The sequence below is a fragment of the Lacerta agilis genome, chromosome 3 (assembly GCF_009819535.1).
Source record: "Lacerta agilis isolate rLacAgi1 chromosome 3, rLacAgi1.pri, whole genome shotgun sequence".
Taxonomy (NCBI): domain Eukaryota; kingdom Metazoa; phylum Chordata; class Lepidosauria; order Squamata; family Lacertidae; genus Lacerta; species Lacerta agilis.
In genome coordinates, this window is record NC_046314.1 from 9930814 (window position 1) to 9946535 (window position 15722).

The 15722-nt window shown below is 48.7% G+C and overlaps 1 protein-coding gene across 1 annotated transcript in view; it reads right to left on the reverse strand.

Moving 5' to 3' along the window:
• FGF18 (fibroblast growth factor 18) overlaps positions 1 to 14875 on the reverse strand; it is a 125719-nt gene extending 110844 nt beyond the window's left edge. Inside the window, 3 exon segments of the mRNA XM_033142818.1 lie at positions 14238 to 14274; positions 14593 to 14660; positions 14663 to 14875. Of these exon segments, the coding sequence (XP_032998709.1) occupies positions 14238 to 14274; positions 14593 to 14660; positions 14663 to 14860 (303 nt within the window). The 5' untranslated portion in view covers positions 14861 to 14875.
• Between the last annotated feature and the right edge of the window lie 847 nt (positions 14876 to 15722).

A 15722-nucleotide genomic window follows, 5' to 3' on the forward strand; every position in this document is an offset into this window, starting at 1 on the left:
ATACTGCTCACATAATAGAAGCGAAGTTGGGATTTGCCTCTGGAGTCCTGAAAATCGGGAGCCTCCTTCCTGAAAAAAGGAAGAAAGGTATGCCCCCCCCACCTCCACCCAGACTCTGATCACTGGAAGGAACTATCACAAAGAAAATAGCCAGACCATGACAGCCTAAGCTCAGCTCTTCCTCTTCCCTTTTATGCTACTCTCCATCCTAAGGTGGTGCCATTGAATGCCAATAAGGAAGTCGTTTTGGCCGCCTCAGACAGTCTGTAATTTCTTTAGATATCGGGTCTCCTGCACATGTCGGAAGGGAGGGGAGCCCGTCAGGTAGGCTGGAGCAGGCAGGCGTTCTGGCTGCACCTGGTCAGCTAGGAAGCATGACCAAATCTCGCATGCATGTGTTTACAGCAGAAGAAATGAGCATACAATAGGCCTTTGTCGCTGCTGCTAATCAACGTGTTGGTCTCACATTGGGTTTAGTGGAGTGCAGCGCAAGATAAGTTCAACCTGAAAGCAGGGATTCTCTGCCTTCAAGCTAGTCCTTGAAGGCAAAGGGGGGGTGGGAGGCAGGGTGTCTGAGGCTCCCCAGCAACAACAAAGCAACACTTTTTCAAAAGGGGGGGGGACCAGGAGCCTTTGACTAGCTAGATGTGAGTTCAGCTCCCTTTCCTTAAGAAGCGACATGCACAGTATTTTTACCAAACACTGGTAACCCAAACATTGCCGTACAAATTAACCGAGTGACTCAAAAACAATGCACGCCCTTTGACACAAACATTGTTAGACGCTCTCCCTTCCCACAAATGTGCCAGACTCGTTCACTTTTCTGTTTCCACGCTTATCCCATGTTTTGAACCGAACAATCCAGGGATGCAGTTTTCCTGAGCTCGGCCATGATGGTGTTTGCAGCCTTCGAAAAGGTTTTGCTATGAAATGTTTATTTTTAGATTGGCTCAAGGCAACCACTGCTAGACAATGATGTGGTCATGTCTCAGTCTATAGCCGCTTTGTGCACTAATTGCGGGAAGGCAGTCCCATACGGGGTTTTTCTTTTTTTCAAAAATAAAGAGACGCATCATTTCATAGATTATTTCTATGACAAACCTCTTGTCTCTTCCCTTCATAGCATAGTCATAGCATAGCATACATAGATATAATTGCAACAAACACTGTATTTCTGGCATGATCAGTAAATGTTACTGAATCTATACCAAGTTTTTCGTAGATGATGCCCAAAGATTTTACTCACGAAAAGTAAGTGCATTGATTTCAATGGGTCTACTCTGAATATGATCTAGTTCATTATCACCCAATAATAATAGCAACACCTGTTGGCTGTCTTCTTGTGATTTTCTGCCAGATTCGTCCAAAGAGAGAAAATATTACCATGCCTGTTGGCATACTCTCAAAAAAAAAAACTGATGGAACAGTGCTCTCAAAGTTAGCCCATTTGTTGTTAAACGGCTCTCTCACTATGCTGCTGGCAAAGGCACCGTATGTTTGTGTCTGTGTGCACATTCTGTTCACAGATCTGCACCCCTGGAAATTGGAGTGGTAAATCTCACATCTGGAGCCCCAGCCCATTGGTGCACAAATTTGTAGACCCTTATGCAAATCAGACGCCTAAATTTTGGGTGCCAGGCTTTGCGGGGAGCCAGGCCAGTGTCCAACAAGCCTCCCATACTTGCACACCATGTGTTACACAGCATAATAGCTTCAGTGTCTCTACTGAGTCATACCACAAAAAGATGAAATATACTTTGAAGTCTTGAGATCCTTTTACAAAACTGTACTGCGAGAGCTGGACCATCAAGAAGGCTGATCGCCGAAGAATTGATGCTTTTGAATTATGGTGCTAGAGGAGACTCTTGAGAGTCCCATGGACTGCAAGAAGATCAAACCTATCCATTCTCAAGGAAATCGGCCCTGAGTGCTCACTAGAAGGACAGATCCTGAAGTTGAGGCTCCAGTACTTTGGCCACCTCATGAGAAGAGAAGACTCCCTGGAAAAGACCCTGATGTTGGGAAAGATGGAGGGCACAAGGAGAAGGGGATGATAGAGGATGAGATGGTTGGACAGTGTTCTCGAAGCTACTAACATGAGTTTGGCCAAACTGCGGGAGGCAGTGAAGGATAGGCGTGCCTGGCGTGCTCTGGTCCATGGGGTCACGAAGAGTCGGACACGACTGAACGACTGAACAACAACACTGCGATCCTGTCATTTTAACACAGGTCATTAAAATGCAGGTCATTTATTGAAAAATTCTATAAATGATATTACTTCAGCAGGCTCAGCTCTGCGCATTAATATAATATAATATAATATAATATAATATAATATAATATAATATAATATAATATAATATAAATAAGCCATTATTTACTATGCGGTAACCAACTCTACTACCAAAGCATTTAATTTGCTGTGGTGGTTTGTGGCTTATTTTCAGCTTGTCCTTCTGTTTTCACTCATTAGTGTTCAAAATCTGGCACTGTGTAATTAAGTCTTCCAAGCAGGAGGAGTAACAAGTTCTGCAGCAGGCAACTTTCTTCCAAATAAATCCTTCTTGATATATATATATATAAAAGGAATGCTGAGCAGATGTCCTAGCAAAAGTGCAAGAGACTTGTCCAATATTCTTAAAGCACTGGGTTTGCTCCTTAGCTACGCTTGTAACGGGACATCTTATAATCCACTGCATTATAAGACTCAGTGCAATTCCTCCTCTTTCTGCAAACGGGGATCTTGTGAAATTAACAAATAAGATCATGTAGACCAGGCACGTCCAACAGGTAGATCGTGATCTACCAGTAGATCACTGGACATCTGTGGTAGATCACTGGCTCCCCCCAAAGAAGCTCAACAACTATGGCTCCCCTAAAAAAAAGCTCAATATTTTTGCCCTGTGCCTCCAAAAACTGGGGCTTTCCTTCTCCCTAAAAAAAAAAAAAGCTGAACAACTTTGACCTGAACCCCCAAAAAAGGGGGTAGATTTTTAACTCTGTAAGTAGATCGCAGTCTCTTGGGAGTTGGGATGTAGACATTTCACCATTCAATTAACCACATTTCCCTGGAAAGGTTCTAATAACTAAAAGTACTGTGTTGCATTGATCCTGGCTGTAGACAGGGTAGAGTTGGAAAAGGGACAACCGAAATGTTCAGGGGGCTAGAGCAACTCCCCTCCCCACCCCCGTGGAAAGCTTACAACTGTGGTGGCTTAGGGAAAGGGTGAGTAAGTGGTTGGGGAACATGACAGAAGTGCACAGTGGAACATCGGTTTTCCGAACGTAATCCGTTCCAGAAGACCATTCAAGTTCCGAAACGTTCGAAATCCAAAAACTCAATGCCCCTCAATACAATAGGGAAACTCAAAACGGAAGCCGCCTCAGAAGTTCGACTTCTGAGGCGTGTTCAAAAACGGAAGCGTTTGGGTTCCAAAATGTTTGTCATTTGGGTACAGCCCTCGCTTGACATGCAAGGAGGACTCAGCCTCATTTGCTGGCATCTCTAGCGTGTGGGAAAGACTGCTGCCTCAAACCCTGGTGAAAACATTCTCCAACCAGAGCTGCAGCCACTGTATTATTAGGTCCAGTCAAATATGCTTTCCTGCCTCTCCCATTCCACATACTGCCTGCCCCCAGAGGCATAGGAAGGTCAGGTGGCACCCGGTGCAGAAAATTTCTTGTCACCCCCCCCATTGATCCCCTCCCCCGCAAAAATGGTTTTATGTTATTTCATATTTTCTTACAAAGGAATAATAACAAGTAGTAATATTAATAATAAACTTTTATTTATATCCCACCCACCCCGGCCGAAGTCGGTCTCAGGGTGGCTAACATCAGATACATAACATTGGTATAAAATCAAACAATAATTAAATTACCTCCTAGAAACATCTCAAAATCAAATTAAAGTCTAATTAGATGGCTTTCCACAGGGTTAGAGTTGGGAACAGTAAGTGCTCCACTGAACTGAAACTTCAGCCTTCATGACATAGCCAAGTGAACAGCTATTTTGGTGGAGGAGGGTCAAGATATTAACCGATATGCATGAAATTTCATATATAGCTATATAATCCCTAGTATAGTAAGATAAGACCTTCGGAGCAGGCATTTTCAAAAAAAAATTCAAAAAAAATTGTTCCTTGATATTTTGTCACCCCCTCCATTATGGAACCCGGGGTGACCCGCCCCCCCCCCCTTGCTATGCCCCTGCACACACACAATGCAGAAGAGGAAACAATTCTCGAAGGGGAATGAAGCTGCCAAGTCAGAGGGCCACGTGGAATTAGGGTGGAAGCTGAAATCTGGCTGCGAGGCCACCTGTTCCCCACAACTGAGCCATGCAATTCACATCATCTTATTAGGTAGCTGCTGAATAAATGGAAGTACAAGCCTCGTTCCCAGTTATGCTTGTCTAAATACTAACTTCATCGCTCTTTCTCTCATACACATATTCACGCAGAGACCTGGGTTTATGGACAGTGTGAACTTCTGGGAAAGTCTGAGATCAGACTCTCCTAATGAAACTTTGTTGCTGTTCAGTCGTTCAGTCGTGTCCGACTCTTCGTCACCCCATGGACCAGAGCACACCAGGCACGCCTATCTTTCACTGCCTCCCGCAGTTTGGCCAAACTCATGCTAGTCGCCTTGAAATGAAACTAGCCACTGGCAATCTCATCTCTATCCAAACCATATTTACCAAAATATGTTCAACAAACATTTTAAAATCCCCTTCCTATGGAAATCTAGCCATTCAGGAAGAGCGGTTATATCTTGTACTTTCTCCTGTTGTGTTTTTGCATGAAACGTTCAGTCACATAAACCTGGGGAGGTGGCCTGGTTCTGGAAAGATGGGAAGTTTAGTAGCGGAGGGACATCCTGGGTGTGCAATGCTCTGCAATCCACAACACCTTAGGACTGGCATCCATCTGTGCACATATGAAAGTGCCACAATAGCAGAAGTTGCATCTATATAAATTCGGGTCACCACATAGTTGTTAAACGTATAGAGCCCCTCTCCTGTATTATTTACTTAAAAGCATTGCAAATCTCTAGGCAGTATATGAAAACACAACACAAACACAACAGAACAACAATGAATAAGTAGGAAAAAGCCTATACAACTAGGCTCCTTGAGTGGATTTCAATTTTCAGTCATATTTGCATCAATATATCACCCAGGACTAGTAGCAATGGCCACTAATTTGGATTATTGTTATTATTAATAATAATAATAATAATAATAATAATAATAATACCCCGCCTATCTGCCACTCTGGGCAGCTCCCAACAGAATATTAAAAACACAAGAAAGCATCAGTCATTAAAAACTTCCCTAAACAGGGCTGCCTTCAGATGTCTTCTAAAAGCCAGATAGTTGTTTATCTCCTTGACATCTGATGGGAGGGCGTTCCACAGGGTGGGTGCCACTACCGAGAAGGCCCTCTGCCTGGTTCCCTGTAACTTCAATTCTCGCAGTGAGGGAACCGCCAGAAGGCCCTTGGAACTGGACCTTTAAAGGGCCATTAAACAAATACAGGGAGGATAAGGTTTTCAATGACCTAGCTACCCGTGGAGGCTACTGTACGTTCTCCCTCAACTGTCAAAGGGAGAATGCCTCTGACTATCCATTCTGGGGAACACTAGTGGGCAGAGGGCTGTTGCCTTCATGCTTTGCTTGCAGACTTCCCGTGAGCATCTGGTTGGCCACTGTGAGAGAAGAGGGGTTCTTCTTGAGTTCTTAATTGTTCTAGCCAAAACAAGAAGCACCTTTCGTCCCAGAGTCAATTAGGAGGCTCCTTCTCTCTTCACGGGATGCGGGTGGCGCTGTGGGTTAAACCACAGAGCCTAGGGCTTGCCGATCAGAAGGTCGGCGGTTTGAATCCCCGCGACGGGGTGAGCTCCCATTGTTTGGTCCCTGCTCCTGCCAACCTAGCAGTTCGAAAGCACGTCAAAGTGCAAGTAGATAAATAGGTACCACTCCGGCAGGAAGGTAAACAGTGTTTCCGTGCGCTGCTCTGGTTTGCCAGAAGCGGCTTAGTCATGATGGCCACATGACCTGGAAGCTGTATGCCGGCTCCCTCGGCCAGTAAAGCGAGATGAGAGCCGCAACCCCAGAGTCGTCCGCGACTGGACCTAACGGTCAGGGGTCCCTTTACCTTCTCTCTTCACACATGCTCCTATCTGTTTTGCCCATGGAGCTCGACGGAACCAACAAGGCCATCTCTTTCAGCGTGTAGCTGGGACAAGCTCTTCCCTCTCGCAAAGCATTTGCTGTTGGAATTACTTAACGGAATATGGCCTTTGGCCCATCCCCACACGCAGAAGTCCCAAAGGCTGCAAGAATACAAGCTGATCTTTGCTCACTCACACTCTTTGCTCTGTCCAGCATGCAGCTGTTTGGGCAGGCTAAATCATCCGTCTGGCTGGATGTGCAACCGTCGTTCCCGTTGCTACGTCTGACGGAAACCAAAACCACCCGCTCCAGCGATACGAGAAATTGATGCAGGAGAGTAGAAGAGACAAACCAGCAAGCGAAACAAGGATGTTTGCCAGGTGGAAAGCTGGCACTGCCCTGCGTCAGCCCTTTCACCAGTCCACCCATGAGGATCTCTATCTCCAACAATATTGCCATTGTAACCTCCCTAATTGCACAAAACACATGCAGGGGGAGGGAAAAAAAACCACTAGATTTCTCCCTCGTTTTTCAAGACATCCTCATAGATCCTATGTGCACACAGGGCGGGCATGGGGGACCCATGTCCTCTTCCCAGTATTACTGGACTTCCAGTTCCTATCAGTTGGGAATTAGGAGTCTAACAAGTTAAGGAGGGCCACAGGTTCTCTCTCCCTGACAAAGGATCGTAGAGGAGAGAGGGAACTCCAGTATTATTCTATCCAGGTCCTTTTCCTGTGGCACAATTATTCTCTTGCTGTATTTTTTGCTCCATAAGACACACTTTTTTCCTCCTGAAAATTAAGGGGAAATATCTGTGCGTCTTATGGAGCGAATGGTGGTCCCTGGAACCGAATTGCCCAGGGGCCAAAAGCAGATAGTGCTTTTTATTTTACAAAGAGAAAAAGGGGTGTTGAAAGGACCCTGCTCAGCAGCTGATCAGCAAGAGATCCCGAGAGAGATAAGAGTCCCTGATCCCTTTCAGCCCCGCCCTCCATTGTTGAATGTGCTGCAGAGGGAGGTTGTTTGTTTCCCCTGCGACATGTGACTGGCTGATTAGATTATCTGTCTGGAAAATTTAGAAATGGCTCCCTTTCCTTCAGAAGCTGCAGAAATGTGAGTTAAACCCCATAAAAATGGGGCTTTTCCTCTTTGCTTTTTCCCCTTTGCAAAAGGAGCTTTGCTTTTCTCCCTTTGCAAAAAAGCTGCAAAACTTTTAGCTGATCCTCAAAAAAAAAAAACAAAGCGCTTTTCCCTCTGCAAAAAAAGCTGTAAAGCTTTTAGCTGATCCTCAAAAAACCAAGGCTTCTCCCTTTGCAAAAAAAAAGCTGCAAAACTTTTAGCTGATCCTCAAAAAAAACAGGGCTTTTAGAGAAGGGAAACCAGAAAAATATTTTTTTCCCTTGTTTCCTCCTCTAAAAACGAGGTGCGCCCTATGGTCCGGTGCGCCCTATGGAGCGAAAAATACGGTATCTTCTCTATAGCAGCCTTAAGAGCCTGAAAGTGAGGTTGTGCCTCTTGGCCTTCTGTCGTCTTCTCCAAACCTGCTTAGCCTGGTCTGATACATGCCTTGCATGCTGGAAGTCTCTGTGCTTCTCCTGTCCTCAGAGCCATCTCTTCTATTTCCACAGCCTTCGTGGAAAGCGGTGATCAAAACGGAACACCATTCTCCAGCTGAGGCCTAGACACTGCCAAGTGAAGCAGGACTGTTCTTTCTCAGACCACCCCCCAATGGACATTCCCAGGGATTTGGCACCAGTATCCAAGCTCAAGTGGGACCGATGGAATAAAGAATCCAACTCATTCTTTTGCAAAAGAGAAGAAAAGCCAATTACTGGAAGGAACTCTGGTCACATAAATTTTCCCCCAAACCATCATCCCCGCCCACTGGCCATGCAGGCTAAGACTGATAAGAACTGGAGTCCAACAAGACACTCTCTTGAAGGGCCACAGGTTCCCTGCCACGGATATAGGATCATAGGAGAGAGAGGGGACTCTGGGATAATTCAATTCAAGGCCCTTCCCAGTGCCATAACTCTCTTATCTTCTCTGTAGCAGCCTGAAGGGAGAGGGACTGCCGAAATATTTCCATTTTTGCCGTTGGGATCGCCCATTGTCAGAGCAATGAAGATGCAGGCCAACTGAAACCGATGGTCATGGACAGGCTGGATGAAGAACAGTCCTAGGAGGAGGCACCAGCCTGGGAACCCACTTGGGGAATCGCCAGGGGAATTGTGGTGGGACAACGAGGGGTGGTCAGAGAGAGGGGTCTGGGGGGAGGAGGTGTCGGAAGCTGGAGGGGCAACGCGGCTTAGTGAGCAGGAAGACTCTGTGGCAGAGAGCAGTCCAGAGTCAGAGACAGAAGTGGAGGCAGGAGAGATGGGGGGTCAGAAGGCTGGGATCAAGGGAGTCTCCCCCTCCTGCTGAGACCAGCTCCCCTCCCCCCCCCCAGTCTCCAAGAATGCGCAGAGATATGAAAAGAGCAGAACAGAGATTAGTTGTGCACAGACACCGTTTCAAACTGTGTGGGGGAAATCCGGGAGTGGGGTGAGAAGACGGGGACCTTCAGTCCTCGCAACTGTGTCATCAGGGCAAGACCTACCAGGGTGGGTTGCTGAGACCACTAGGCATGAGCTGTATTTTGGTTCACTTGAATAAAGAGTTAACTTCACTGGTTTATCACTTGGGTGTTGAGCTGCATCTGACTCCAGCCCTGACGCAGATTAAGGCTCCTGACCCCTTGTCCACCACACCTCACATTCACCTTTGCCCTGTGCAACATACATACATACATACATACAGTACATACATGCATACATAATTTTACTTGTGAGCCACCTTTCCACAGTTGTAACCATGCTCAAAACGGCTTACAACATGCCAAAGAGAAGCAAGCAATGAGTCAGTCTCAGATGGCAAGGAACTACAAAAAACACCTCACAACATATTACACTGTTCGCATAATATCAACAGTCCTGGGAATGGCTAAGAGACTCTGGCTAAGACAACATGATGGTGAACGCTCACCATAGAATGATGGCAAGGCCTGTATGCTTGGCGCATGGCTACTAGTACCAGAAAGAATGTCTAATGGCTGTGGAAATCCCACAAGAGATCTAACTGCAGATCTAGAGGCAGGTCGTGTCAAGACTTCACCAGGGCTACCTAAGTAAGTTCTCTTGCTGCATGTTCTAGGACTGCTGGACCAAGCACTGAGGAAATGAGGAGATTGATGAAACTGCAGGGTCAAAGCCATCCCTTATCTCGTCACTGCAGCAAGCACAGCCAATTATGTGGCTCTTTTCTAATCTCCCCCGCCCCCCACCAACAACCCAACTGGAAGAGAATTAATTATGGCTTTCAGTGTCATGAAGTACAAAGCAACGTTCTAGCTGTGCTTATTGCTGACCTTGTTTCCACCCCATGAATGCATGTCTAACTTTCAGTGTTTTTCATCTGGTACACTTATCCCCCGCCTTTCCTTCCAAGGAGCTCAAGATGACTGACCATGTGTAACTCTTCCTCACGCTCACCTCCCTCTTTTAATCAAAACAACCACTCTCACAGATGGATTAAGCTGAGAGATAGTCACTTGCCCAGGGTCACCCAGTGAACTTGGACAAGTTGGATTCGAATCAGGGTCCCCTAGTCTGACCTTTTTGCTCAACCTCTGATGTTCATGGGTACCACTTTTACTTGCATCCTCTTCTTAAAACCTCTCAACTCAACAAAGGGATGGATGAAGGAAGGGCTCTGTGTGTGATTCTGCTTTGCACAGAGCATAGGTAAAGGTACCCCTGACCATTAGGTCCAGTCGTGTCCGACTCTGGGGTTGCGGCGCTCATCTCGTGTTACTGGCTGAGGGAGCCGGCGTACAGCTTCCGGGTCATGTGGCCAGCATGACTAAGCCGCTTCTGGTGAACGAGAGCAGCGCACGGAAATGCCGTTTACCTTCCCACCAGAGTGGTACCTATTTATCTACTTGCACTTTGACATGCTTTCGAACTGCTAGGTGGGCAGGAGCTGGGACCGAGCAACAGGAGCTCACCCCATCATGGGGATTTGAACCGCCGACCTTCTGATCAGCAAGCCCTGGGCTCAGTGGTTTAACCCACAGCGCCATCCACTGGGTGTGGCATGCACAGGAGAATTCCCCAGTGGATTGGGTCCATTGTCATTTGCTCACATGGTATATATATTTTGTAAAGACAGGGAGGGCTTTCCACAGGTTAGCAGTGACAAATCCCAGCCATGATAAATACTGCAACAGCTAACTGATGCCAGCCCTCTTAAGATTTTGGGAAAGTTTAATTCCTGAATTCCTCATGCAATGAGTGAGCTGAAATCCTTTGCCTGAATACTTGAATTTGCTGGGAGCAGACTTGCAGAACTTATAGACTTCCAAAAGTAAAGGCAACAATTTCCTCTAAATAAATATTAAGCCTAAGTGATGCTAGTTTAAATGAAAGCCAAAGGTTAACTCCTACTGAAGATGATCATTACAGTCAAAAGCTTCTAATCCTCCTCCTCTCTCTCTCTCTCTCTCTCTCCCTCTTTTTCTCTCATTCAAGCTCCACACATGTAATCCAGCCCAAATCAATCCAGACGCTCTGGATAGCAAAGTGGTCAATAAACGAAAACTCCCTGTGTGTGCACCTTTTCATATACTGTATATATATATATTTTATTAACACTATACACATGCACTTGAAAGTCCTGGAGATAACTTATCAAGAGTATGGCTTTGTGCTGTGATACCCATATTAGTGGACCCTCTCAAAAAGGCCAACCCAGAAGATTGGAGGAAGAGGAAGACATCACCTTTACTTATCATTGATTGATTGGTATCCCACCCTATCCCATGGGCTCGGAGCAGCACACATACAACAGTTTCCACTCCCTTCAAACCCATCCTTAATAAACACATTTTTAAAGGCTCTGACCCCCTCAGTCCTTACCTCCTGCTAAAAACTAAGCCTGACATCACAATCCTATTGCACATATTACTTGTGGGACTAAGCCAGGCATAGGCAAACTCGGCCCTCCAGATGTTTTGGGACTACAACTCCCATCATCCATGACCACTGGTCTTGTTAGCTAGGGATGATGGGAGTTGTAGTCCCAAAACAGCTGGAGAGCCGAGTTTGCCTGTGCCTGGACTAACCCACCAAGAAAACGCAAGGGGGCCTGCTTTTGAGTAAGCATGCAAAGGACTGTGCTGGTAAGCATGTGTGACAATGCTACTTTACATAGGAATTAAAGCCGGAGCCAGAGCTAGAGTGGGTGGGCTAGCCAGGCTTTTTTTGCCCCAAGTGAAGCCCCCGGAGTGTGTACGCAAATGCACATGGGGGTGCCAACATGGGTGCAGCCGGGGGGGGCAGGGAGGGGCGGCTGCTGCCACCCCAAATAAATGAAAATCAATAAAAATACATCGCTAACTGAGGTTCTACCCCCACTCCCCCACCAACAAAAGGCCAGCCCCCCCCCCAAACAAAAATCCTGGCTTACACCCATGGATGCCAAACTGGGTGAAATAAAGCCAAGCTTCGCCCCTGGTTAAACCCCATTCAGTTCAATGGGGATCACTTCCCAAGTGAGCGGGTGCAAGATTGCATCCTGAAACTGAATTGAATGGCACATAACTCTTCCCTGCTTTACCCTCTCCTTAGTTTTCCTCTATGAGTGGCACAGAACCTCCGTCCCGTCCCGTGGGTCTAATTGCCCCCCGAGCCGCCCCCGTTTGGCCTGCGGTGTTTTTTCGACAAAGCCACGCCCACCTGCTCTGCACCTGACGTCGCTTGCCCGTTGCTTCCCCTGCGTCATTTTTTTTTGGGGGGGGGGGGTGGGATTGCAATCTCCTCGGGGCAGCGACCCTTCTTTTTTATTTTGAGGCTGTAAAGCGCCCTGTGCGCTAACGGCGCAAGGAGAAGAGCCTCTTACAAGCTTTACTTTCGCTCTGCAGCAAATCCTGCTGTCAGATCTCCCGAGTACAAGAAGAAATGTTGCATAATCAGCACTAAAGTGAAGTATGGTTCCAATAGTGGGAAAGTACAGAAAGTATTTTCTCTCTCTCTCTCTCTCTCTTTCTCCTTTCTTCTTCTTCTTCATTATTTTATTGCTTTGGAAAGCCTGAGAGCTCCAACTGTATAAATGCCAATAACTTCCCAAAGTTTTTTTTTTTTTTTTTAAAGGCTGCTGCTGAAGTAAGAGATCGGATTTTTTAGCAAGTGCTTTAGAGGCAACACGCCAAACGTTTTCTGATTCCCAAAAAGCAACGAGGGGATGGGAGGGCGGTGGGGAGCGGGACAGATAAGGGGGGGGGTGGAATAGGAGTTGATTAACTTCGGTTACTGCACAAATTGGGGCGGGGGGAGGAAAGAAAGGGGCTTTCTCTCCCTCTCTCTCTCTCTCTCCCGCCCTGTGTCTGACTGTTTCTGCCAAGGGTGCCCGTTTCGCTGTGAGCAAACGCCTTTTTCTTCCAACCGCAAAGTAATTTACAGCTGAAGATTTCGGAGTCTTTTTCTCTCTCCTAGTCCTTCTGAGTCCCCCTTTCCTTGTTGTTTTTTCCTACACACTCTCTCTCTCTCTCTCTCTCTCTGGGTTGGGGATTTTTAAAGACTTTTTTTTTTTTCAAGGGAGGTAAGGCTATGGCACGGCTCTCGGCGCTTGGCTTTCGGAGGAGGCTCGGATTTCAGAGGCTTTAATCCGTTTGTACAGGATCAGTTCCTACCCAACATGAAACAACCGCAACAGAAACCCTGGCAGACAGGTGCATTCCGGGCGGAGAGAGAGAGCGAGAGAGGAGCGGCTGGAGCGAGCGAGCGAGCGACCTTGGGAAGAAGGTGAGGGCGCCGGCGGAGAGAAAAGAAGGGGGGAGCAGGTTAGAGGGAGAGGTGTTGTGGGGCGTCTAGGGGGGGGTCTCGCAAAGCGCGCGAAGCCCCCCCCTACCCCGCCCCTGCTGCATTGTGGCACCTTACAATGCACGCGGGAAGCTTGCCCAAAGCAACAAACAGCGAAGCGCGAAGAGGCTGGGGGAAGGCAAGGCGAGAGCGCGAGGCGGAGGAGGTCTCTAAGCACCTGCTTTGCCAACACTGAAATATTCAAGATCGCGGGCGGGTCTGTCTCCGGACGCACGTGCTGCCTCGACACCAGCTCCAGCTACGCACCAGAAATCCACCTTTTCTTGCTCGCTTCTTTCCCAGCTCCTTTCCCACACACACACATACCTTCCTTACAAAAAAAAACGGTAGAATGTCGTGGAAAACAATGCGGTCCACTCCACCCAACACCACACCAGTTTTACTACAATATAATCAGACAGAGATGTGTGGCGAGGCATCACACAGCGATGGTCTGTCTCCAAGTTGCAGAGTTTCTTTCCTAATTCCTCCCAGCCACCAACCCAATTGGATCTGGGTGCGTTTCTCCTAAAGGAGAGGGGCGTCTCTTCTTCAACCTTTCTCTCTCCACAGGCATCCTTCTTCATTAGGTGAAGGATCTCACTCGTTTTCAAAGCACGCAATCTGTTTTCTTTTCTTTCTTTCTTTCTTTTAAGTCCTCCCGTCCCGAGAGCCAGAGAGCTCCAACAGGAGAACCTTCTGCCCGTCCGTGCCCTGCAAGTGCATCAATCAACATTTTTTTTTGCAAAGCGGAGGCCAACTTCTCCTCCTCACATCATTAGCCAGACTAATGCGCTCCAGAAAGAATACCTTCTTAATGCAGGGCTCCTGGCATTTGCAGCAGAAACAGCCATTTGGGAACAGGCGTTGGGGTGGGGTGGGGGTGCGGGTCGGTAGGAGGGAGGGGGGGTCTGATCAGAGGGAATCCTTGAAGTTGAAGACCGTTTGATTCAAGTGCTCTCTCTCGCTCTCGCTCTCGCTCTCGCTCTCTCTGAGCTGAAAAGTTCGGCAAGGCGGGAGATGCCGGTTTGGAGAGCAAGTGGATTCTCTCTCTACTACAGCTATAATAAACTGGCTCGTAAAAGTGACGGGGCCGGGGGGGTGGGGGCGGAGAGGGAAAGAAGCATCCAGAGGAAGAGGTTTGGGGGGGGAGGATCACTTACCTGTATCTGGATGCACAGCAGCAGGAAGTGTAAACATCTGGGGAGAAGGAGAAGAGAAAAAGCAACAAAAGATCAGAGGATGCGATGGGAAGTTCATCAAAAGACAATCAACACGCGCGCGTCGCTGGTTCTGTTGGATAAAGAGCGCAGTTGAGATATCCGATAATGGGGCGAGGAAACTCTCTTTTTGTAAGGAAGGGGAGGGTGTCACGGGGAGAGAGAGAGATAAAAGATCCCGAAATGTCACTTTAAAAAAAGAAAGGAAGGAAGGAAGGAGGAAAAACCGGTGGCGGGGAGAGAGGGGGGGGTTGGTGAAGAAATGCACCAAGCGGGGCGATGTCAGCTTGATCCTTACAGGCAAGTGCAGGCGGAGAGCAGGGAATAATACATCGCTGAGCGCGGCGGCAGAGTTGGCGGAGGTCGAGGTGGTCCAGTGGCTTCCCGGGAGCGGCCGAGCGGTCAAACCCCGAGCCGCAGCGTGGCCATGGGAGGAAGGAGGGTCCCGTCTTGTCAAGTCCGGCGGCAGCGTCCGGTTTCCAGCGGTGCCGCTTGGCGCTGAGCAGCAAGGCGGAGAAGTTGAGCGCCCGGCTGCTTTGCCTCCTCCGAGTGACTCCCTTAGACATCAGCTCTCCTCTTCCCCCCCCCCCGCCGTCTCTCCTCCTCCTCCTCCTCCTCCGGCTCGCTGGATGCGAGTGAGGGAGCGCGCGCGCGCGCGCCTGTATGTGTATGTGTGTCTGCTGCGCGCGAGTGTGTGCGCGTCTCTCTCTCTCTCTCTCTCTCTCTCTCTCTCTTTGGAGAGAGGAGAAGGTGCTGCCCGGTTGTCAGCAACTTCCGATCCTCAGCAACAACCCCTCCTTTCCCCCCCTCCTCCGTCTCGCCGCCACCCCCTTCCCCCCACCCCTCTCCTCTCCTTCCCTCTCTCTGGCTCTTCCTTGGATCAGACTGCCCAGACAGATGCCCAAGGATGCGTCTCAGGTCCTTCTTGATCTCCTTCTCCTCTCTGTGCGTGTCTCTCTTTCTGTCTGTCCCTCTCTTGTCTTTCCCTCCCCACCGATGGGGTGTGTGGCTGCGGCGGCGGCAGCAGCGCGACGAGCCTCCGGGTCTCTCTCCCTCGCTTCCTCCCAGTCGCTGGGCAGGTTCCTTACGAGGTCATCGGAGGGGAGGGCCGGGCTCCCTCGGGGTCGCTTTGGCCCAGGGCCACCTGCAAGCGGGCTGGGACTAGGAGCCCCTTCTCCTCCTCCTCCTCCTCCCGCCTCTGCGCTCTCCCGCCCGGCTTCTCTCGGCATCCTCCCCACCTGGAGAAGGGGTGCGAGGGGGGTGGGGTAGAATGAGGTGGAGTGGGAGCGCGGCGCACAGAGAGAGAGAGAGAGAGAGAGGATCCTGGGCCAGCGGAGGGAGGCGCTGGCTGCTTTGCACTTGCTGGAGGCGAAAGGCGCTCGGGAAGCCAGCTGGCGGCTGGGCCTCCGCCTCTCCGCCAGTCCCGTT